At 36.6% G+C, this 25,894-nt stretch overlaps 1 protein-coding gene and 1 pseudogene across 4 annotated transcripts in view; one reads left to right on the top strand and one right to left on the bottom strand.

Annotated features, from left to right (window-relative positions):
• COL24A1 (collagen type XXIV alpha 1 chain) overlaps positions 1 to 25,894 on the bottom strand; it is a 389,925-nt gene that overhangs the window by 101,482 nt on the left and 262,549 nt on the right. For all 4 annotated transcript variants that reach the window (XM_059925489.1, XM_059925499.1, XM_059925479.1 and 1 more), the window contains 5 exons: positions 22,300 to 22,353; positions 17,911 to 17,964; positions 17,459 to 17,512; positions 16,099 to 16,152; positions 15,835 to 15,942 (listed from right to left, as the gene is read on the bottom strand). In XM_059925489.1, coding sequence (XP_059781472.1) covers positions 15,835 to 15,942; positions 16,099 to 16,152; positions 17,459 to 17,512; positions 17,911 to 17,964; positions 22,300 to 22,353 — 324 coding nt within the window. The remainder of the gene's footprint in view (positions 1 to 15,834; positions 15,943 to 16,098; positions 16,153 to 17,458; positions 17,513 to 17,910; positions 17,965 to 22,299; positions 22,354 to 25,894) is intronic.
• Positions 12,090 to 13,906, top strand: LOC132347230 (proteasome subunit alpha type-3-like; annotated as a pseudogene).

The raw sequence follows: 25,894 nt of genomic DNA on the forward strand, positions 1-25,894 counted from the left end.
GAAAAGAAGGAGCAAAGTCCTACCAGTTCAGCATCTTCCCTGGCACAGTCTTCTTGGGGTGTTCTGCATAGTTCCTACCCCTTTATTATGTGTAATGTGTAAACCAAGAAACCAAAGAATGACTCACCCAACAATGTACAGCTCTTTAGTGACAGAGCAGGGGTTTCAACAATTCTTGCACAATGGTCAGTGCAGAATTCTTTCTATTTTGTGCTGCTTTGCAACACAACAGTTCAGAACAAACAAGTCTAACACCAGAGTAATATGAATCATTCAGAAGATAAGGATTTAGATAATCCTTTACTCCTTAACGCCACTGACCTCAAATTTCCAGTGATTATTTTTCAGGGCTTCCAAGGAAACTGTCTTAGAAACAAGAGGCAAGTATACTTCATTTTTTTCTAACTGTTGATATTCATTCCTCTTATCTTTCTGACTTCATTTTTAAGAGTCTATCGAAAAAGCCTCTTAGAAAAGCGTGCATTATTTTATTTCAGCTTCTCTTAAGATATTCATCTCTACCTAATATCATACCACCCTAGACAGATGGGAATTAACACTTCAATAAATCCAATCAAGTTTTGTCGTAAAGGAATAAAACGAGATAATTTCATTTATATATACTCAGTTTTGGAGTGCACAGCTTCACATCTGTTTAGATCTTAGATACCAGAATGATAGACTTTTTTAGAAATGAATGAAGGACCATAAGTCAGGCAGATGTTTCTTCTGAGAAACTTCCAAACTATTTTCCTCATATAGAGTTATGCATTTAGACAACTGAATATTTTAGAGCAGAACTCAAGCATAAAATACAAAATATTTTCCTTTGTTCAAAGAGTCTACATCTTGGATTTGGGAATTTGTTACTGATGTTTCTCTTGCCTTATTTTTCAAACCAGATATCATTTTCCAATCTTTTAGAAAGTAAGAAGAACATCTCTTTACTTGAAAATAATTTTCTAAATTTCTTTTTCTCTCTTTCTTGTTTATTTTTTAAAGAATTTTTAAGGTAGCATCTTTGTGACATTGCCTAAGGAAGAATTTTTCTGAAGTGCAAAAATAAATCCAACATCAGGCCATCTGATTAAGCAATAGTTCCTTGGATCAGAAAATTCTTTTGAAAAAATATGCTGTGGTATTTTTATTGAGTTTATGAGCTAAAAGGCATTTAAAATTCCAAGGAAACAACAAAAAGAATAAAAAAGAAACACACATGTGTTGTTACTAAAAAAGGCACCAAAGATGTGTACAAGAGGATTATTCCTGGGAAAAATTATGAAGCAGATGAAATCTGTGTTTATCATTTTTCCATGTTTTGTTTTGATCCCCTTTTTCTTCTCTGCTCTGCCCATCACCATTTGTCATGCTGTGTCATCCCTCTCTGGATTTCTGCCTGTGTTGTCCTATGGCATGGTTAAGACTTTCTTTCTTTTTAGTTCTGTGTCCCACCCTCCCCCCATCAACTTTAGCGTTCTCTTAGGGAACTAGGCTAGTTGACTGAAAAAAAAATCCATGCTAAAACATCAATAATTGTTAATAACTTTCTTATATAAAAACGAATTTGATAAAAATTCTCAGGAAGATAACTGCACTTTCTTGGCACTTGCTACTTGGCTTCTCTGTGGGTCCAGTCCTGATGAGTCCTCTAAAAAAATGAAAACTATCATGAACCTTAGAAAGGCAAAAGATAAGCCCAAATCCCTAGAAGTATGGCTTAGAACCTGAGGGTGAGGCTGAAGCATGTCCTTGAACCACAGAGACTGAGAAGAACATTAGAAGGGTAAAAGGAGAGGTTTCATTTGGATTGCACTGTCTTTCCCCCAGTCATAGCACCACACAGAGTGATCCCCTTGGCCTACAGTTTCTCTGTGGGAAAAAGAGAACCCAAAGTGGATATTCAGCTCCCCTACTGTTGCAGGATGCTTCCAGGGTTGCCCAGTCAGGTCTTCATGAGGATCTTTTGGGGAACCTGGGGGCTTGACCACTGGGGATCAGACAGAGATGGGGAAAGGGGGCATGGCTTATAGCAACCAGCACTCGAATGTTAGTGGACTGCATTCCTGCTTGTAGTAGCACCTGAGCAGAGATCCTAGTCAGGGATCTGCAGACCTTAGCTGGTGGCTCTGTCTGGCCAGGTAGCTTGGTTGGCAGTTCTGGATGATTTGTGTCCCCAGAAAACTGGTCATACACGCTCTTGAGCCTGTCATATGGCCCTGCCTGGGCAGGGGAGTAAATCTTCAACCCTGCTCAACAGCTAAGCATAGACTCCCATCCTGCTAGACCAGAAAGACTGGCCAGAGAACTTAGGCAGCTGTGGAGTCCATAATACAGCCTTGCTCAGTCAGAGAGCCAAGCCAGCAGCCCTCTCCAACTGTTGAGCATAGCCTCTGGCCCCTCATGAACAGGGAACCTGAACAGTGACCCTGTGCAGGCTTGGAGCCCAGTCTAAGATACTTCCCAGTTATGGGGCCCAGCTAACAGCCCTACCTAGCAGCAGACTTTCACCTACGGCCTTGTTCAATTACTAAACACAGCCTGTAACCTCGCCCAGACAAGGTAACCCCATTCTACCATGAAGCATTATCTGTGAGATGCAGCTGGAGGCCCCACTTGACCAGACAGCCTGGCAAGTGACCTCATCCAACAAAGGAGCACAGCCAGTACCCAAACCGATCACAAAGCATAGCCTGCAACTCTGCCCACACTTGGGGCACAGCCTGTAACTCCATTCAACTGTGAAACCATGTCGGCGGCCCCACCTGAACATGGAGTCCTGCCAGGGCCACATCCGGTTAGAGAGTACAACATGAGGCCCTGCCCAACTGCAGAATCCAACAAGTGCTGTCCTTCCAGCTGTCCTTCCAGGGAACACAGCCTGAGACCATATCCTACCAGAGGTAACTACAGAACCCAGCTAATGGCCCCATCTGACTGTGAAGTCCAGCCAGCACCCCTACCCAACCAGGGTGCCTAGTTAGTGGTCCCACTACAATGTGGAGCCTAGCCAGCTGGCCAAACCAATTGCAGAGACCAGCCAGTGGCAACTCTCCCCTTGCCTCAGAACATGGGTAGGAACCTCACCAAACTGGAGACCTCAATAGAAAGCTGTGTCCGCCCACAAACGCTACAAGCTGACCCGTCCAGTTCCCCCTAAGCAAAGCAGACTGGTGAAGGTCTTTCCCTGCCAAAACAAACCTGAAAAGTTTGGAAGAGGAGACCACTTACTCAAATGTGTAAATACCAATGCAAAGATACTATGAGCATAAAGAATCAGGTAAACATGACAAGACCAAAAGAAACTAATAAAGCTTCAATAACTGACACCAAAGAAATGGAAATCTATGAACTGCCTAACAAAGAATTCAGAACAATCCTCTTAAAGAAGTTCAGTGAACTTCAAGAACACACAGATAACTAAATGAAATTAGAAAAACAGTGCGTGAACAAAACGAGAAGTTCAACAAAGAAATAGAAACCATGTGAATAAACAAAACAAAAATCCTAGAGATAAAGATTGAACTGAAGAACTCAATAGAGTTTCAACAGCAGACTTGCCCAAGCAGAAGAATCAGTGAACTCAAAGATAAGTCATTTGAAATTATCCCAAGGAAGAAAAAGAAAAGAGGATAAAAAAGAATGAAGAAAAGACTATGATACTTAAGGGACTGTGTGAAATAAAACAATATTGTGTGAATACTGGGAGAATAAAAAGAGAAAAGAGCAGAAAGACTACTTAAAGATATAACGGCTGAAAACGTCCCAAACTTGGGGAGAGAAATAGACGTCCAGATTTTTGAGGCTCAAGAATCCCAAAATGGTTAAACGCAAAAAAGGTCACGTTGAGACACATTATAGTCAGCCCTCAGTATCTACGGGTTCCACGACTGCAGAGTCAAACAACTGTGGATCAAAAATGTTACAAAAAAAATTCCAGAAAGTTCCAAAACAAAACATGAATTTGCCACGAACTGACACTGGTTTACATAGCATTTATACTGTATTTAAAACTATTTACATAGCATTTACATTGTATTAAGATTATAAGTAATCTAGAGGTGATTTAAAGTATATGGGAGAACGTATGTAGGTTATATGCAAATATTATGCCATTTTATGTAAGGGACTTAAGCATGTGCAGATTTTGGTACCTGTGGGGGTCCTGCAACCAATCCCCTATGGATACTGAGGGATGACTGTAACTATATTGTCAAAACAAAGAGATAATTTTAAAAGTAGTAAGAGAAATGTGACTCATTACATAAAGGAGCCTAAATAATACTATAAGTAGGTTTCTCAGCAGAAATTTTGCAGACCAGGAGAGAATGGAATAACATCTTCAAAATATGGAAAGAAAAAAAAAGAACCTGTTAACCAAGAACACTATACCCAGAAAAGCTGTCCTTCAGGAATAGAGGCATGATAAAGACTTTCCCAAACAAACAAAATCTGAAGGGTTCATCACCACTAAATATGCCTTACAAAAAATGCTGAAGGGCATTTTTGAAGCTGAAATATAACAATATAACATTGTAAAAACATATAAATGTGTGAAACACCCCACTAAAGGTAAATATATATTCAAGCCAGATTCTCTAATATTGTAATGGTGGTACATAAATCACTTAAAATTCTAGTTTAAAAGTTGAAAAGCAAGTTTATTAAAAATAACCATAACGGGATTGGTTCAAGATGGTGGAGTAGAAGGACGTGCTCTCACTCCCTCTTGCGAGAACACCGGAATCACAACTAACTGCTGAACAATCATCGACGGGAAGACACTGGAACTCACCAAAAAAGATACCCCACAACCAAATACAAAGGAGAAGCCACAATGAGACGGTAGGAGGGGCGCAATCACAATAAAATCAAATCCCATAACTCCTGTGTGGGTGACTCACAAACTGGAGAACACTTATACCACAGAAGTCCACCCACTGGAGTGAAGGTCCTGAGCCCCACGTCAGGCTTCCGAACCTGGGGGTCTGGCAACGGGAGGAGGAATTCCTAGAGAATCAGACTTTGAAGGCTAGCAGGATTTGACTGCAGGACTTCGACAGGACTGGGGGAAACAGAGACTCAACTCTTGGAGGGCACACACAAAGTAGTGTGCACATTGGGACCAGGGGAAGGAGCAGTGACCCCCCACAGAGACTGAACCAGACCTACCTGCTAGTGTTGGAGGGTCTCGTGCAGAGGCAGGGGGTGGCTCTGTCTCACCGTGTGGACAAGGACACTGGCAGCAGAAGCTCTGGGAAGTACTCCTTGGCGTGAGCCCTCCAAGCATCCGCCATTAGCCCCACCAAAGAGCCTGAGTAGGCTCCACTGTTGGGTTGCCTCAGGCCAAACAACCAACAGGGAGGGGACCAAGCCCCACCCATCAGCAGTCAAGTGGATTAAAGTTTTACTGAGCTCTGCTCACCAGAGAAACACCCAGCTCTACCCACCATCAGTCCCTCCCATCAGGAAACTTGCACAAGCCACTTAGATAGCTTCATCCACCAAGGGCAGACAGCAGAAGCAAGAAGTACTACAATCCTACAGCCTGTGGAACAAAAACCACATTCACAGAAAGATAGACAAGATGAAAAGGCAGAGGACTATGTACCAGATGAAGGAACAAGATAAAACCCCAGAAAAACAACTAAATGAAGTGGAGATAGGAAACCTTCCAGAAAAGGAATTCAGAATAATGATAGTGAAGATGATCCAGGACCTCAGAAAAAGAATGGAGGCAAAGATCGAGAAGATGCAAGAAATGTTTAACAAAGATCTAGAAGAATTAAAGAACAAACAAACAGAGATGAACAATACAATAACTGAAGTGAAAAATACACTAGAAGGAATCAATAGCAGAATAACTGAGGCAGAAGAACGGATAAGTGACCTGGAAGACAGAATGGTGGAATTCACTGCTGCAGAACAGAATAAAGAAAAAAGAATGAAAAGAAATGAAGACAGCCTAAGAGACCTCTGGGACAACATTAAATGCAACAACATTTGCATTACAGGGGTCCCAGAAGGAGAAGAGAGAGAGAAAGGACCCAAGAAAATATTTGAAGAGATTATAGTCGAAAACTTCCCTAACATGGGAAAGGAAATAGCCACCCAAATCCAGGAAGCGCAGAGAATCCCATACAGGATAAACCCAAGGAGAAACATGCCGAGACACACAGTAATCAAATTGGCAAAAATTAAAGACAAAGAAAAATTATTGAAAGCAGTAAGGGAAAAATGACAAATAACATACAAGGGAACTCCCATAAGGTTAACAGCTGATTTCTCAGCAGAAACTCTATAAGTCAGAAGAGAGTGGCATGATATACTTAAAGTGATGAAAGGGAAGAACCTACAACCAAGATTACTCTACCCAGCAAGGATCTCATTCAGATTCGATGGAGAAATCAAAAGCTTTACACACAAGCAAACGCTAACAGAATTCAGCACCACCAAACCAACTCTACAGCAAATGCTAAAGGAACTTCTCTAAGTGGGAAACACAAGAGAAGAAAAGGACCTACAAAAACAAACCCAAAACAATTAAGAAAATGGTCATAGGAACATACATATCGATAATTACCTTAAACGTGAATGGATTAAATGCTCCAACCAAAAGACACAGGCTCGCTGAATGGATACAAAAACAAGACACATATATATGCTGTCTACAAGAGACCCACTTCAGACCTAGGGACACATACAGACTGAAAGTGAGGGGATGGAAAAACATATTCCATGCAAATGGAAATCAAAAGAAAGCTGGAGTAGCAATACTCATATCACATAAAATAGACTTGAAAATAAAGACTGTTACAAAAGACAAGGAAGGACACTACATAATGATCAAGGGATCAATCCAAGAAGAAGATATAACAATTATAAATATATATGCACCCAACCTAGGAGCACCCCAATACATAAGGCAACTGCTAACAGGTATAAAAGAGGAAATCGACAGTAACACAATAATAGTGGGGGACTCACCTCACTTAAACCAATGGACAGATCATCCAAACAGAAAATTAATAAGGAAACACAAGCTTTAAATGACACAACAGACCAGATAGATTTAATTGATATTTATAAGACATTCCATCCAAAAACAGCAGATTACACTTTCTTCTCAAGTGTGCACAGAACATTCTCCAGGATAGATCACATCTTGGGTCACAAATGAAGCCTCAGTAAATTTAAGAAAACTGAAATCATATAAAGCATCTTTTCTGACCACAACACTATGAGACTAGAAATCAATTACAGGGAAAAAAACGTAAAAAACACAAACACATGGAGGCTAAACAATATATTACTAAACCAAGAGCTCCCTGAAGGAATCAGAGGAAATCAAGAAATACCTAGAGACAAATGACAATGAAAACACGACGACCCAAAACCTCTGGGATGTGGCAAAAGCAGTTCTAAGAGGGAAGTTTATAGCTATACAAGCCTACCTCAAGAAACAAGAAAAATCTCAAATAAACAATCTAACCTTACACCTAAAGGAACCAGAGAAAAAAGAACAAACAAAACCCATTAGCAGAAGGAAAGAAATCATAAAGATCAGAGCAGAAATAAATGAAATAGAAACAAAGAAAACAATAGCAAAGATCACTAAAACTAAAAGCTGGTTCTTTGAGAAGATAAACAAACTTGATAAACCATTAGCCAGACTCATCAAGAAAAAGAGGGAGAGGACTCAAATCAATAAAATTGAAATGAAAAAGGAGAAGTTAAAACAGACACTGCGGAAATACAAAGCATCCTAAGAGACTACTACAATCAACTCTATGACGATAAAATGGACAACCTGGAAGATATGGACAAATTCTTAGAAAGGTATAACCTTCCAAGACTGAACCAGGAAGAAATAGAAGATATGAACAGACCAATCACAGGTAATGAAATTGAAACTGTGATTAAAAATCTTCCAACAAACAAAAGTCCAGGACCAGATGGCTTCACAGGTGAATTCTATCAAACGTTTAGAGAAGAGCTAACACTCATCCTTCTCAAACTCTTCCAAAAATTTGCAGAGGAAGGAACACTCCCAAACTCATTCTATGAGGCCACCATCACCCTGCTACCAAAACCAGACAAAGATACTACAAAAAAAGAAAATTACAGACCAATATCACTGATGAATATAGATGCAAAAATCCTCAACAAAATACCAGCAAACAGAATCCAACAACACATTAAAAGGATCATACACCATGATCAAGTGGGATTTATCCCAGGGATGCAAGGATTCTTCATTATACACAAATCAATCAATGTGATACACCATATTAACAAATTGAAGAATAAAAACTATATGATCATCTCAATAGATGCAGAAAAAGCTTTTGACAAAATTCAACACCCATTTATGATAAAAACTCTCCAGAAAGTGGGTATAGAGGGAATCTAGCTCAACATAATAAAGGCCATATACAATAAACTCACAGCAAACATCATTCTCAATGGTGAAAAACTGAAAGCATTTCCTCTAAGATCAGGAACAAGACAAGGATGTCCACTCTCACCACTATTATTCAACATAGTTTTGGAAGTCCTAGCCACAGCAATCAGAGAAGAAAAAGAAATAAAAGGGATACAAATTGGAAAGGAAGAAGTAAAACTGTCACTGTTTGCAGATGACATGATACTATATATAGAGAATCCTAAAGATGCCACCAGACTACTACTAGAGCTAATCAATGAATTTGGTAAAGTTGTAGGATACAAAATTAATGCACAGAAATCTCTTGCATTCCTATACTGTAATGATGAAAAATATGAAAGAGAAATTAAGGAAACACTTCCATTTACCATTGCAACAAAAAGAATAAAATACCTAGGAATAAACCTACCTAGGGAGACAAAAGACCTGTATGCAGAAAACTATAAGACACTGATGAAAGAAATTAAAGATGATACCAACAGATGGAGAGATATACCATGTTCTTGGATTGGAAGAATCAAAATTGTGAAAATGACTATACTACCCAAAGCAATCTACAGATTTAATGCAATCCCTATCAAATTACCAATGGCATTTTTTACGGAACTAGAACAAAAAATCTTAAAATTTGTATGGAGACACAAAAGACCCTGAATAGCCAAAGCAGTCTGGAGAGAAAAAAATGGAGCTGGAGGAATCAGACTCCCTGACTTCGGACTATACTACAGAGCTACAGTAATCCGGACAATATGGTACTGGCACAAAAACAGAAATATAGATCAATGGAACAAGATAGAAAGCCCAGAGATAAACCCACACACCTATGGTCAACTAATCTATGACAAAGGAGGCAAAGATATACAATGGAGAAAAGACAGTCTCTTCAATAAGTGGTGCTGGGAAAACTGGACAGCTATATGTAAAAGAGTAAAATTAGAACACTCCCTATCACCGTACACAAAAAGAAACTCAAAATGGATTAGAGACCTAAATGTAAGACCGGGCACTATAAAACTCTTAGAGGAAAACATAGGAAGAACACTCTTTGACATAAATCACAGCAAGATCTTTTTTGATCCACCTCCTAGAGTAATGGAAATAAAAACAAAATTAAACAAATGGGTCCTAATGAAACTTCAAAGCTTTTGCACAGCAAAGGAAACCATAAACAAGATGAAAAGACAACCCTCAAAATGGGAGAAAACATTTGCCAACGAATCATAGACAAAGGATTAATTTCCAATATATATAAACAGCTCATGCCGCTCAATATGAAAAAAACAAACAACCCAATCCAAAAGTGGGCAGAAGACCTAAATAGACATTTCTCCAAAGAAGACATACAGAAGGCCAAGAAGCACATGAAAAGCTGCTCAACATCACTAATTATTAAAGAAATGCAAATGAAAACTACAATGAGATATCACCTCACACCAGTTAGAATGGGCATCATCAGAAAATCTACAAACAACAAATGCTGGAGAGGGTGTGGAGAAAAGGGAACCCTCTTGCACTGTTGGTGGGAATGTAAATTGATACAGCCACTGTGGAGAACAGTATGGAGGTGCCTTAAAGAACTAAAAATAGAACTACCATATGACCCAGCAATCTCAGTACTCGACATATACCCTGGGAAAACCATAATTCAAAAAGACATATGCGGAAAGTGGCGGGGGTAGGGGGTTGTGGTGTGATGAGTTGGGAGATTGGGATTGACATGTATACACTGATGTGTATAAAATGGATGACTAATAATAACCTGCTGTATAAAAAAATAAATAAAATTAAATTAAAAAAAAAAAAGACACATGCACCTCAATGTTCATTGCAGCACTATTTACAGTAGCCAGGTCATGGAAGCAACCTAAAGGCCCATCGACAGACGAATGCATAAAGAAGATGTGGTACATATATATATAATGGAATATTGCTCACCCATAAAAAGGAACGAAATTGGGTCATTCGTAGAGACGTGGATGGATCTAGAGACTGTCATACAGAGTGAAGTAAGTCAGAAAGAGAAAAACAAATATCGTATATTAACGCATATACATGGAACCTAGAAAAATGGTACAGGTGAACCGGTTTGCAGGGCAGAAATTGAGACACAGATGTAGAGAACAAATGGATGGACATCAAGGGGGGAAAGCAGCAGGGGGTGGGTTGTAAAAAAAAAAAAAAAAGAAAGAATTCTTTTTTACACTTCAAAAAGTTAAACATAGTCCAGAATAGGAAAATCTACAGAGACAGAGAGTAAATTAGTGGTTGCCAGAGGCTAGGGGAAGGGGAGAATGACTGGTAGTGGGTACAGGGTTTGTTTTTGGCATGATGAAAATGTTCTGGAATTAGACAGTCATAATGATTGCACAACTTTGTGAATGTACTATAAACCACTAAATTGTACACTTTAAACATGTGAATTTTATGGTATGTGAATTACATCTCAATGAACCCATTATTTTAGAAAACAAACACAACAAGAACAACAACAACAAAAATAACCATAACTACAATAATTTGTTTTTGGATAAATAATACAAAAAGATTAAACTGTAACATCAATAACCTAAAATGTGAGGGGGGAGAAAGAAGTAAACGCATAAAGTTTCTGTATGATATCAAAGTTAAGTTTTATCTGCTTAAACTATGATGTACAATTGTAATATATTTTATGTGAGCCACAAAGGAAAAACATGTAGTAGATACACAAGATTATGATAAAGGATTCAAGGTACACTGCTACCGAAGTCCAAAAATCACAAAGGAAAACAAGTGGGTAAGCAATGAAGTAATAGTCTGTAAAACAATCAGCAAACAATGAACACAATGGCAATAGGAAGTCCTTCCTTATCAATAATTACTTTAATTGTAAATGGATTAACTTATCCAATCAAAAGACAGAATGGCTGAAAGGATTTTAAAAAAGAGACCCAGCTATATGCTGCCTACAAGAGACTCATTTAAGTTTTAAGGACACTCAAAGACTGAGAGGGAAGGGATGAGGGAAGATATTTCAAGGAAATGGTACCCAAAAGAAAGCAGGGATAGCTATACTTATATCAGATAAAATAGATTTTAAGCTGAAAACAGTCACAAGAGACAAGGAAGGTCATTAATAATGATAAATGGGTCAATTAATTGATAATATATAATAATTATAAATATTTATGTGCCAAACATTGGAGTATCTAAATATATAAAGTAAATACTAACAGAAATAAAAGGAGAAATAAGCAGCAATACTATCCTGTTTGGGGACTTTAATATCCTACTCTCTAAAATGGCTACATCTTCCAGACAGAAAATTAATAAAGAAACAGAAGATTTGAACAACACTACAGGCCAAATAGACGTAATGGACATATAAGGAACATTCCATCCAACAGTAGCAGAATACACATTCTTCTCAAAAAATGTAAAAATGTTCACATGGAACATTTTTGTAGATAGATCATATGTAAGGCCACAATACAAGCCTCTATAAATACAGTTAGATAGAAATTATATCAAGTATCTTTCCAGCCACAATGGTATGAAACTAGAAATCAACAACAGGAGAGAAAAGTTGTAAAACTCACAAATACATGGAAATTAAAAAATATTCCTCAGACCCTGAAGCCCTAGGTGTCCCAGTGGTTTTAGCACGATGAGCTCAATCGGCACTGGGTATGACCTGTCAGCCTCTACATTCTCTCCTGTTGGAAGAGTTTTTCAAGTTGCGTTTGCTATGAAGCCTGTGGAAAATAGTAGTACAGCTATTGGAATCAGATGTAAAGATGGCGTTGTCTTTGGGGTAGAAAAATTAGTCCTTTCTAAATTTTATGAAGAAGGTGCTAACAAATGACTTTTTAATGTTGATCGGCATGTTGGAATGGCAGTAGCAGGTTTGTTGGCAGATGCTCGTTCTTTAGCAGACATTGCAAGAGAAGAGGCTTCCAACTTTAGATCTAACTTTGGATATAACCTTCCACTAAAGCATCTTGCAGACAGAGTGGCCATGTATGTACATGCCTATACACTCTACAGTGCTGTTAGACCTTTTGGCTGCAGTTTCATGTTAGGGTCTTACAGTGTGAATGATGGTGCACAACTTCCACTGTTTAACATTTTTAAAAACCAACTCTTATTTATTTTTTCTATTGTTTTCCTATCCTCTATTTCACTTATTCCTGCTCTAATCTTTATCACTTCCTTCTTGCTAACTTTGGCCTTATTTTGTTCTTCTTTTTCCACTTCCTTGAAGAGTAAAGTTAGGTTGCTTATTTGAGGTCTTTCCCTTTTTCTAATGTGGAATTTATCACTATAAACTTCCCTTTTAGAACTATTTTTGCAGCTGTATTTACAATAGCCAGGAGATGGAAGCAACCTAAGTGTCCATCGACAGATGAATGGATAAAGAAGATGTGGCACATATATACAATGGAATATTACTCAGCCATAAAAAGAAACGAAATTGAGTTATTTGAAGTGAGGTGGATGGACCTAGAGTCTGTCATACAGAGTGAAGTAAGTCAGAAAGAGGAAAACAAATACCGTATGCTAACACATCTATATGGAATCTAAAAAAAAAAATGGTTCTGAAGAACCTAGGGGCAGGACGGGAATAAAGATACAGACATAGAGAATGGACTTGAGGACATGGAGAGGGGGAAGGGTAAGCTGGGACGAAGTGAGAGAGTGGCATGGACATATATACACTACCAAATGTAAAATAGCTAGTGGGAAGCAGCCACATAGCACAGGGAGATCAGCTCAGTGCTTTGTGTCCACCTAGAGGGGTGGGATAGGGAGGGTAGGAGGGAGATGCAAGAGGGAGGAGATATGGGGATATATGTATATGTATAGCTGATTCACTTTGTTATACGGCAGAAACTAACACACCATTGTAAAACAATTATACTCCAATAAAGATGTTAAAAAAGAATAAAGCTTATGGACTTACAATATGAAAAAAAATGTTATCTGAACTGTCAGAAAAAAAATGATAAACAAAATTGACAAACCTTTAGCCAAACTCACTGAGAGAGAGGACCCAAAGTTAGAAATGAAAGAGGAGACATAAAGGATACCACAGAAAGAAAAAGGATCATAAGAAACAACTACATACAATTATTTGCCAGCAAATTGAAAACCTAGAAGAAATGGAGAAATAGAAACATACTACCTACTAAGACTGAATCATGAAGAAATAGAAAATCTAAAAAGACCAATGAATAAGGAGATTGAATCAGTAGTGAAAAACCTCTCAACAAAGAAAAGCCCAGGACCAAATGGTTTCACTGATGAATCATATCAAACATTTAAAGAAGAATTAATGCTAAACTTTCTCAAATTTTCCCAAAATTTTGAAGAAGGAATACACCCAAAGACATTTTACAAGGCCAGCATTACTCTGATGCCAAGCCAGATAAGGATACTACAAGAAAAAAAAAATTCAGGCCAGCCAATATCCCTGACAAATAGAGATGCAAAAACTCTCAGCAAAATACTAGCAAACTGAATTCAATAGCATATTAAAAGGACCATACACCATGATCAAGTGGGATTTATTCCAGGTATGCAAAGATGACTCAAAAATCTGCAAATCAGTCAATGTGATGTACCACATTCCCAGAATTAAAGAAAAAAACCATACGATCATCTCAATAGATGCAGAAAAGGCCTGGAAAAAAATTCAACAACGTTTCATGATAAAAAGTCTCAACAAATTGGGTACAGAAGGAATGTACCTCAACATAATAAAAGCCATATATGAAAAACCCACAGCTAACATCATACTCAAAAAAAGCTTTTCCTCCAAGATCAGGAACATGCCAAGTGTGACTGGAAGTCCAAGCTTGAGCAATTGGGCAAGAAAGAGAAATAAAAGGCATCCAAGTTAGAAAGGAAGAAGTAAAACAGAAGTAAAACCATGTCTATTTGCAGGTGACATCTTAATATACAGAAAACTCTGAAGACTGTACCACAAAACTGTTAGCATTAATAAATGATTTCAATAAAGCTGCAGGATACAAAATCAACCTACAAAAACCCAGTCATATTTCCACACACTAACAACAAATTATCTGAAAAAGAAATAAAGAAAATAATCCCATTTACAATAGCATCAAAAACAATAAAATACTTAGAATAAATATAACCCAGGAGGTAAAATATCTATATACTGAAAACCAGAAGACACTGATGAAAGAAACTGAAGAAAATACAAATAAATGGAAAAATATCTCATTTTCACATATTGTTAAAATGTCCATACTATCCAAACCCATCTACAGATTCAGTATAATCCCTATCAAGATTCCAGGCACTTTTTTTTATCAAAATAGAAAAAAGGAATTCTAAAATTTTCATGGAACCATAAAAGACACCGAATAGGTAAAACAATCTTGAGAAAGAAGAACAAGGCTGGAGTGCCCTCACACTTCCTAATTTCAGACTATATCAATACAAAACTATATTAACCAAAACAGTATGGTATCAGCATTACAACAGACATATAGACCAAAAGAACAGAATCAAGAGCCCAGAAATAAACCCATGCATATAAGGTCAACTAATATTTGAAAAAATGTGATCATATACGCACACATATATATGTTCTCTATGTATACAATGTAATATTATTCAGTAATAAAAAGAAGGAAATTCTGCCACTTGAAACAACATGGATAGACCTTGAAAGCATTATGCTTGTGAAATAAGTCAGAGAAAGACAAATACTGTATGATCTCATGAATATGTATTATCTAAAAATACTCATAAGAACTCATAGAAACAGAGTTGTTTGGTGTTGCCAGGGGTGAAGAGATGGGGAAAATAAATGAAGGTGGTCAAAGGGTACAAATTTCCAGTTATAAGATGAATAAGTTCTGGAGATCTAATGTACAGCATGGTGACTATAGTTAACAACACTGTATTGTGTACTTGAAAGATGCTAAGACAGTAACTCTTAAAAATTCTCACCACACACACAAAAAGGAAACTATCTGAGGTGATACATGTGCTAACTAAACTTATTATGGTAATCATTTAGCAATATTTATGCATAACAAATCAACAAGTCATGCACTGTAAACTTATATAACTTATATTATACATGTCAATTACATCGCAATAAAGTGAGAAAAAAATGAAGAAGTTCAATAGCATGTGTGACACATGGGAAAAGTATCTTTTTTCCTTGGATGTTAGGAAGTCTGATAATCAGTCCCCGGTTTGTTCTTCACTCGAGCCATAGTTCCAACCTTCAAATACCAAATGGACATATAAAGGGGTCAAGAATGTGTGTGTATGGCTCACACTTGTGTGTGTGTGTGTGTGTGTGTGTGTGTGTGTATGTGTGTGTGTGTAGAGGACTGAGTTCACTGAGTATTGAACCCAGCAGTACTCACCAGAGGACCCACTAGACCTGGTCCACCCAGGGGCCCTGTGGTCCCTGGTAAGCCTGTCTCTCCTTTTTCTCCATCCTCTCCAGGAAGTCCTCTTCTTCCTGGGTCCCCCTGTAACCCAGTAAAAATTTTTGAGAAAGGGAAAGTAGTAAAATAATTATGCCATGCAATAAGAGATTTTTGTTGGCACATAAAAAATTATGTGTAATATTTGAAAGATTTCTCAAAAACATCTACCTTAATCATAATGTTAAAAGTATAATTTACCTTTACTCCATCTTTACCCTGGAGACCTTCTTCTCCAGCAGCTCCTGGTTCACCCTATTTGGTAGCAGAAACATAAGATTTATTATTTCGCTAAATCATTTATCTAAATTTATTTTTTGCCCCTGGTATCTATAGAAGTAGCAGGTTTATATACATTTATTCCTACTTCTACTTTATTTATAAGGAGTATTTGAAAGTATAATGAACATGATTTAATTTGCCTGGAATAACCCTGAAGATGATTTAAAGAGTCATAGCACTGTAAATTCAAACACAAGATGGTCTCAGAATATTAATAACTTTTAGATAATTAAAGGTAATATGTATTCATTTGGTAGCTTTGGATATTTAGACAGCTATACCTATGTTTCTTAGTTCAAAGACTGTAAATACTGAATTTCATAAAATTATAGTATCTTGCTTTTCTTAATTTACATGGATTAATACAACTTAATTCAGTTAAGATCAGTGTACCAGATTTTTAGGGTCTGTACTTTCTCCCTTACAGAGAAGAGGCAACTATCAAGGCCCTGGTTTATTTGGAAGTTGTCTTCTAGACACAGAACTTGCAGAAATGTAGAGCCACAATTTATGAAGCTATTAAAGAAGTACTGGCTCTCTTGCCACCTGAACTATTTAAAAGTAAATTAATCAGTGTGTCTTCACAGTTGCTCATTGCTCCAACTGCTGACACTTTCGTTACCCTGACCTCATACTTCCCACCCCCCTGGAAAAAAAAGGGAAAATGAACAGGAAAGAAATCGAATGCAAAATACATCTCCCAACTTTACCTTTTAGTAAACAAATGTCTCTTAAAATTATCTTGGTCCCTGTTATTTTGGAAAAAAACTTACCACAGCTTAAATTAACCACTGTCTATATTAGAATAACTTCTGTAAGCTATCTCATCACAATTATCTACAGTTATTTCTTTGAATCTTGTTAACTTTGCATGACCCTAGTTTTTTGTTGTTGTTTTTCTAAACACAAATTAGATTTCAACGCCTGTCGGTCTTGTTAGGTCCGGAAATAGCATGAGAGTTGATCACTAGTATTTGTGAATTTCTTCTTCATGCTAACATTAGTGACAATCACAGTGACTCCACACATTTGGCAAGGATTCTGCTGAGTACATCTGATTCTGAGAAAAAGGATGTGTGTGGTTGGGACTCTCAATGCTACTAAATTACAATGTGAACAGAGTTTAGCATGCAGCTTTGGAAATTATGAAATGAAGACAAACATTTTCTATAATGCACCAGAAAAGTTTACTATACAATCTTTGAAGTCTTTAGGCTGAGTTTTGAGTCTTTAAAATAGGAGGGCCAGTGCATTAAAATGGTTTCTAGTAGGCACGTACCCGTAACCCTGGCTCCCCAGCCACTCCAACACTGCCTGCAGGTCCAACATCTCCCTGAAGAAACAAAGGGAAAGATTAAACTCTTTTCTACTAAAACTGCATGTCTAATAGTTATGGAGGGTATGAAGACAGGGGTTCCAAAACACTATTTTTTCCTTTTCTTCAGATTAATTTATTTATAATACTTTGCTTTTTCATTTGTATTCCCTCCCATATATAGCCGTATATATATGTGTGTGTATAGATATACACACACATACTTATCTGCATAGAGACAAATAATTTTTTTCTGAGTAATATTTTTTTCTGACTCATTTGAGAACACTTTCCATTTTTATCTGCTGTCCTTTATCTGCTTGCAAGATGGTAGCTGTTTGCCAAAATACTGCAAACATCGGGGAGTCAATGGTGAAAGTTTAGAGACCTTCTCCTTTACTATTTAGGAAGGTTACCTTTGCACCTGGCTCTCCTTGCAGACCAGATTCTCCCTCAATACCTGAAGGTCCCTAGAATAGAATGATTCGACACATTGTTTGTACACATTCCTTCACCAACATAAAGGCAATAACAACCTCATAAGAAGATGGAAGTAATTTTCAGCCCAAGGATGGGATATCTATGTCCAGGAAAGGATTTTTGCTGCTCTTTTATAAACTTCATGGCGTAAGACCAGATAATTTCTGGGACCGTTTAACAGTTCAAATGCTAAAACAACATCACCAGAAATCAGGACTGCTTAGACCAGTTTCTTCTAATCCTTCCTCTCGTCCTTTAATCTTTGGTCAAGACAAACTACTTCCCATTTCCTCTTCTAATTTTCTACCCTCATACCCTTACTATTCTCTGTGTTTTTCACTTTTTATTCTTCCCATCTATTTATGTTCATCCCTCTTGGAATACACTTCTTGAAAAAAATTCCATTTTCTTTATTGGTTTTGTAAAATATATCACACAAAGAAGATATGAATTATATATATACATATATACGGCATTTTTTCCCACGCCCCTTTCATGGTTGGGTCCAGTTGGGAAGATTTTGGTTGAAGCTTTTATCTTGAAAACATATAACCTCTTGCAACCTCTGGCTACTTATAAGCTTCGAGCTCCTATAATTGCTGTCGTATTGTTTTTTGTTTTTTTTTCTCGGAGACATTTATCTTGTTTTTGAGAATACTATGCCTGCCTCTCCCTTCTCTACTTCCTCACTCTCTCTCTTCTCTTACTCTATGTGTGTGTATGTATGTATGTGTACTTATACACACACAATTATAAATACATACATATGCATTCTATAATCCCCATGTTTTCAGAGTAGAGGGGTAGTTTAAAGCCATTAACCTATGATACTATCTTGACCAGAAGTTTCCTGTTTGCTTTCTGCCTTCCAGGGATTCCTTAATAGTTCTGATCCACGGGTGATAACCTTCCAAATAATTATTAGAGATTAAAATATCTCTTATGTTGTTACAGTATTTTAGATTAGAAGTTCAATTTTCCATTTTGACTCAGCTTCCACAATCCAGACTTGCTTTGCTTTTTTCAAAATAAAAGTTATACAGGCACAATAGTACAGATGGACTTATAATGAAAAGCCCCAGCCCCATTCCTCAGAGGCAACTACTTTATAAAACAATTTGTTTTTAGTTCTCCTAATGGTTATTTCTATAACCAAGAAATCTACCTCTAATTCTTGATGTATTACCTTGCTAAAAGTTTAGTTCCCTTAAAACTCCCTCCATTTTACCATCATTTCACCAATTTTTAAATAGTTATATTATTTAAAATTTTCTGTTGGTTACCTTTGTGACTTTACTGTTACAAGAGGCAGTGTATTACAGTACTTAAGAGGAAGGACTATGAAGTGAGACTGCCTGAGTTTCTGCTCTGCCTCAGAAATTATAGAATTTAATATCCTCACCTAAAGTTAAAATTCTCTCTCAAGAGAGAATTCCAACTCTCTCAGGACTTCTTCCACATCAAGATTGCTTTTAATCTCCTAGACCTCGTCTATTCCTCAGTTTCACCCAATCTGTCAGCTCCTCTTGGCTTCTTTTATTCTTAGGCTAAATCCAATAGTTGATCTTCTGATCTCTGTGGTACCTCTTTTCTTATGCCAATCTTGGATTAGCGCTTTAAATTGCCTTGTCCATTTCTATTCCCAGTTGAACATCAATGGAAAAATTACACTCTTGTGCAAAGTCGCTTCATTACATATTGAGAGGCATAGTGACTAAGAGAATGGGTTGCAGAGAGAGACGGCCTAAATTTAAATGTGGGCTCTACCACTACTACAAGCTATTGCTCTTGAACAAGTTGCTTAACCATTTCATGTCTTAGTTTCCTCATCTGTAGAATGAGGATAATTGCATTACCTCATGGGGTATTGTGAGAATTCATTAATATGGTAAAGTACATAAATACTGCTAGGAACATAGAAAGTTTTCTGAAGTTGTTACCTATTATTAACATCATTATTATTAATATAATGCAGATTCAAAGTCTCCTACTTCAGTTTTACTTTTAATAAGGTATATCTGCTTTTACATGTCTTTAGTCATTTCCCTCTTCCATTATCCTCAACCACTATTCTAAACCAGCATATTTTCCTCAATAGAAAATATGCTCAACCCCTACTCCTTATCACGACAGATTCTTGTCTCCTACCCTGTTAAAAAAAAAAAATTCAAGTTATGAGGTATGACTTTCCTCTGCTTTTTTTAGACTCAGAGGATGGATGTGGCATGGTATAGGTTTTCAGCACTGGCTTTTGAATCAGATGCGGATTCAAAGCCAAGGTCTGCTACCTGTTAACCATTTACCTTGGGCAGAGTAGCAGATTATGACTAACATTCTTCTTTTCTTGTCTCAGGAAAGGATATTGCCATCCATCCTGTTGAAATCTGGAAATAATTTTTGACTTCTCTTTCCCCTTTACTTTCCATATCCCACAAATATGCAGGTTCTCCAGAATTTATGTAACAAACATTTCTCAAATACATCCCCTTCTTATTTATGCTGACTACTTTAGTTCGGACCTCCATTGTTTCTTAATTAGTTGAATGCAACAGCCTTTTAGAAGGTATATATGTCTGCACTCTTGTCTTCTCAAATAAATCTTCCTTGAGGCTGCTAAAATGATCTTCCAAAAAAACAAATCTGACTTTATCATTGCCCTATGTCTACCTCACAATGACTTACTGTAGCCCATAAGATGAAAAGTTCAAGCTTCTTAACAGAGTATATAAGATTTTTTGTTTGATCCAACCATTTCTCTGTAATTTCATCTATCATCACTCCTTGTTTTGACTTTAAGCATCAAAGAATCCATACTGCCTCATGTTTGCATGTTCCGACTCATACTACCGCTTTTTCTGGAATCCCCATATCCTCATTCCCTCTTTTGATATGGCTAACTCATACTCATTCCTTAAAACTCATTACCCTCCCCCCGCCTCAACACAGACAAGTCTTCTTTTTCCCCTTATCCAGGTAAGGTTACATACCCATTGCTGTACTCTTATAATGCCCTGTGAATGTCTCCATCATTGGGTCTAACAGATGGAAATATAATGATCTTTTACATGATTATCTTCTGGAATAGATTATAAACTGCTAAAGGAGTCAGGGACCATATCTCAGCCACCCTTGGACTCCCAGTGGATACATAGTACACAGCAAGAAAGCATGGCATAATTGTGGAATTAGAGGAGGAGAAAAGTTCTATTGGAATGTGGTTGAACATGTCTGCAGACATTAGACAACGCAGAACATTGCCATGTTAAGAAATTGGCATTTTATTAAAGGCTATGAGAGCCACTGAAAAATTTCAAGGACAAGAATGATATGACAAAGGTAAACTGGCCACAAGTAGCTAAGGAATAGTGGCAGTTGGAGGAGACACGGAATTAGAGCAGAGGACTGGAGCACTGGCAATGGGGACGTAAAGGAAAGGATGGAGGTGAGACATTAGTGGGAGCTTATTCAAAGGGAAAAGATAGCTGATTGAACGGGGTGAAGGAGGAAGAGCAGTCTAGGATGACTCTCAGTTTGGGGTTACTGGGCGTAAGGGATATCTTTCAGTGAGATGAGAATAAAAAGAGGAATAACAGTGGGAAAGCGATGGGTTTGGTTTAGATATTTTGAATTTGAGATGTTTGTGGGATACCTAGGTGCATACATAAAAGACAACAGGAAATCAATAACTGGAGACCCAAAGAGAGAGGCATGAGTTAGAGCTATCAAGCTGAGAGCTATCAGAATAATATTGGTAATTAAAGTCTATGTGATAATATGATTGTAAGCTGAGGAAGAGGAAGGACAGCTTCCCATCAAGACTGAGGCTAATCAGAAGGTAAAAAGCAGAATCAAGAGGGAGCAGTTTCACAGAAGCCAAGGGAGGAGAGAATTTATGCCTAATTTTTTAGGGCTAAAGTTAACAAACAAAAGAAATGAAGTAATTGGATTTTATAATTATAACAAGTATGGTTTATTATTCTAAAATATATCTTGAATAAGAGTCACTTTTCAATATTCTTCTATAATGGAGTGAAGGGTTATCAAAGTTAACTCTAAATCAGTGAAGGGAAAGTTTTATTCACTTTTTGTTCTGTCATTTAAATGAACTGTTAAGGGAATTTTATATGCATAAAATTAGGTTCATACAACAGTCATCCCTGGTTTTAATAGAATTTTAGGTTTTATTTCCTGAATATGAAACAAAACACTATAAAATTATTCTTCAAAATATATATACCTAAGATATCAACTTTACCTTAAGAGGAGTCTTACAAAAAGTATTGAGTATTGATGAACAAACAAGAAAGAGCCCCAAGAAAAATTACCTCAGCACCCATTTCTCCAGGAGGTCCAGCATCACCTTGCAGTCCTCGTGGTCCCTATATTAAAACAAAATTTAGGAGGTGAGAATTAAAATGTACTCTATATTTCAATTAACATATGCATATAATTATATCATATGTAATATAACACATCGTACATTTATCAATGTATTACTTTACTCTCTGTATAAACAAAATTCAATCTTTAGTTGTTGATTCATCTTTTTTTTGTTACTAATATTAAGCTTTGTTTGGATTCAAAAGAAAAGGAAAGAAAGGACGGTGCCTTTCATTCTTTCATTCCCTAATTCACTCATTCATTCAATAAACATTTATCAAGCACCTAACAATTATGAAATATAGCGCTAAGGGCTTTCAGAGTTATCTTATTTAATGGGTAGGACAATTATAGATCCACTTAATAATCCTGAAAAACATATGACAAACAAAACAGCATTTTTAAAGAAGCAAATATATGGTTTCCAATGAAATAAAAATATGCTTGAGTTTGCTTAATGTCATACTTTATCATAGTAGTGAGTCCAGTTGAACAATTCCTCTGTTTCACATGAATAAATGTAACAATGTTTACATGGGATAATCACTAAGGTGCAATAAAATGTATGTGGGACCTTTACGGAGATCTTTTCCCCTGTAAGACTGAATAGTGTAATTATAAGTAAACAAACACTGAATAATTAGCTTACGGCCTAAACATTAAATTGCTAAACCTAAAGGATCTTAGTGTGTGAACCCATTTAACTGTCTAGAATTACTCTAGATAGATTAACACTTATTTAGAAACTACAATTTAATGCTATTTGCCCAGCCATCTAAAGAAGCTGTTTGAATTTTCTGGTCTTTCTGGAAAGACAGTATAAAGAAGGTGTTTTTTTTAAGATTCAGAATATAACAAGCTAGTTAAAATTCTATGAGTTTGTACTCCATCACAATTTTGTGAACACCTCACTTTTTAAAAAAATGTATTAATGGCGAAAAAATGTGGTAAGGTTGGTTATCTTAAACTGTTTTTCTAAGTTGTTACATTAATGTTCATTTTAAAATATTTGAAAAGTATTGAAAGTACAAAAAACCCCAGATTGAGGAAATAATCCATAATCCTATCATACAGAGATGACACTGTAAATATACTTGCATATTTCCTTCTAGTTCTTTTGTGGGAGCATACTTATAAATAACTATATCTGTTTTCTTTTAATTAATTTATTTTATTTTATTTATTTTATTTTTGGCTGTGTTGGGTCTTTGTTGCTGTGCGCAGGCTTTTCTCTAGTTGTGGTGAGCAAGGGCCACTCTTCGTTGTGGTGCGCGGGCTTCTCGTTGTGGTGGCTTCTCTTGTTGCGGAGCACTGGCTCCAGGCGCACAGGCTCCAGGTGCACGGGCCTCAGCAGTCGTGGCTCGCGGGTTCTAGAGCGCAGGCTCAGTAGCTGCAGCGTACGGGCCCATTTGCTCCGCAGCATGTGGGATCCTCCTGGACCAGCGCTTGAACCCGCGTCGCCTGCATTGGCAGGCAGACTCCTAACCACTGTGCCACCAGGGAAGCCCCTAACTATATCTGTTTTATGTTTAAGATTCTATTTGAAATATAAATATTTTACCATGTTACTGTAAATATTTCATAACAAAATTGTTCAATGGCTACATAATATTATATTCCATCTAACATTCTGCAGTACCATAATTTAATCATTTTCTTAATGCTAGACATTTATATTGTTTATAAGTCTTCTTTACAGTAAAATTTTGCTTTATAGGATTTATTATATGCATATTAGACTATAAGTGAATGTTAAAGTCTGTAACATCAGTTGACACTGCCGAACAGCTGAGATAAGTATATGAATAATAGAATTATAAGGTTGGTATGTAAGCATCACATATGTTGTTCCTACTCAATAGCACAGCCATTAAAGGTATTAAGAGGTCACTAATGTTTTTCAATTATGGCTTATTAAATATTATGTATAATATTTTAAAATTCATGGATTCTCTTCAGAATGTAGTTTTACCCTATTATAAACACACTGAGAGAAACATCTTTGTGCAGTAGTCTTTGTATGCATTCTGCATTTCCACCCCTGGAATAGAGTCTGAAATGTAGCGTTATTTGGTCATAAAGTGAAGTCAATTTCCAGAAAGGCTGCAATAATTAACATTCCACAATGTATAAAATTAGAATCTATTTCATTGAATTCATGCTAGCACAGAATATTATTTTTTAAATTCTTCATTAATTTGATGGACAATCTGGTATCTTAAAATGTATATATGCTTGACTACCAGTGAGGTTGAATATTCTTTTTGTCATTTGTTTATTAGCTATCTGTAATATTCTACATGTTGCTTGATCATGTCCTTTGCCCATGTATTTTGGGGGTCATTTAAAAAAAATGTGTAGAGTTCTTTATGTGTTGCAGACATTAACTTTTTTCTGCCCTATTTTACTGCTAACATCTGCCCAGTTTGTTGTTTGTCATTTTATTTTAAAAACATAATGTTAAAGATAACTTTTAACTCCTAAATAAGCACACTGTAGAACACCTGGAAATACATAAAAGTAAAAATGACCCAAAATAACCACTTAACCCCCTTAACATTTAATGTAGCTCCTTAAATCTTTTAGTGTTTTTAAAACAATCAGAATGGGAGAAGTTTAAAATTTGCATGTAGTTAAACCTGTCCAGTCTTTTATGGCTTTTTCTACCATATTTAAGTTTAAAACATCTATTCCCATTAAAAATTTTCACCTACTCTTTTGTTACTTATGGTTTTAAAATACTTTATTTAAACCATTGTTTTGATGTACTGTGTGAGGTGAGAATCAAAACAAACTCTTTTAACCAAATAGCAACACTTCCTACCTTTCACTTTATGCTCTAGTGAATGCAACCGATTAAAGTCCCCTGAAAATATCAGGCTGTTTCATGCCTCCATGTCTTTCCTCATACTGTTCCATTCACCTGGAGTGTTCTTTCTACCCTGTTTACCTGGTTACTAATTTATCCATTATTCAGAACAAGTGTCATTTCCTATATCAAGTCTTCTGGGAAACCCAGCTTGGGCTAAGTGTATCTCCTTTGTGCTCATTTAGGACTGTAAATTAATCTCTATTTTAGCATTTATCCTAATATGTTGAAATGATTTTTTACCGTGTTACCTATATCTCTACTAACTGTAAACTCTTCATGGCTTAACAATAAGCCCCTTAGAATCCAGCACAGTCCTTAATATATAGTAGGCACTCAACAAACATTTGTTGAACTGATTAGAAAGGGTGATGCAATTATTCAGGCATCATTTTTAATTCTTATCTTCCCTACTGATGTGTAATGTTGTCCCTATCAATATTAAATTCTTTTATATTCTTGGTTATTGAAAAGCTACCTTTTTTTGTCCCATGTCTGTAAATCTAGATGGATCAATGTCGCAGGAACTGATCATTCTGTTTTTATTATTTCTTTTAATATCTAGTAGCAGTAGTCTTCCTCTTCTTAAAATATTAAGCTATTTCACCTGCTCATTCTTATAAGCTATACTTAGAAGAATTAAATCCCACACCTAATTTATAATGGGTAAT

Source organism: Balaenoptera ricei, chromosome 1 (assembly GCF_028023285.1).
Source record: "Balaenoptera ricei isolate mBalRic1 chromosome 1, mBalRic1.hap2, whole genome shotgun sequence".
NCBI classification, from domain to species: domain Eukaryota; kingdom Metazoa; phylum Chordata; class Mammalia; order Artiodactyla; family Balaenopteridae; genus Balaenoptera; species Balaenoptera ricei.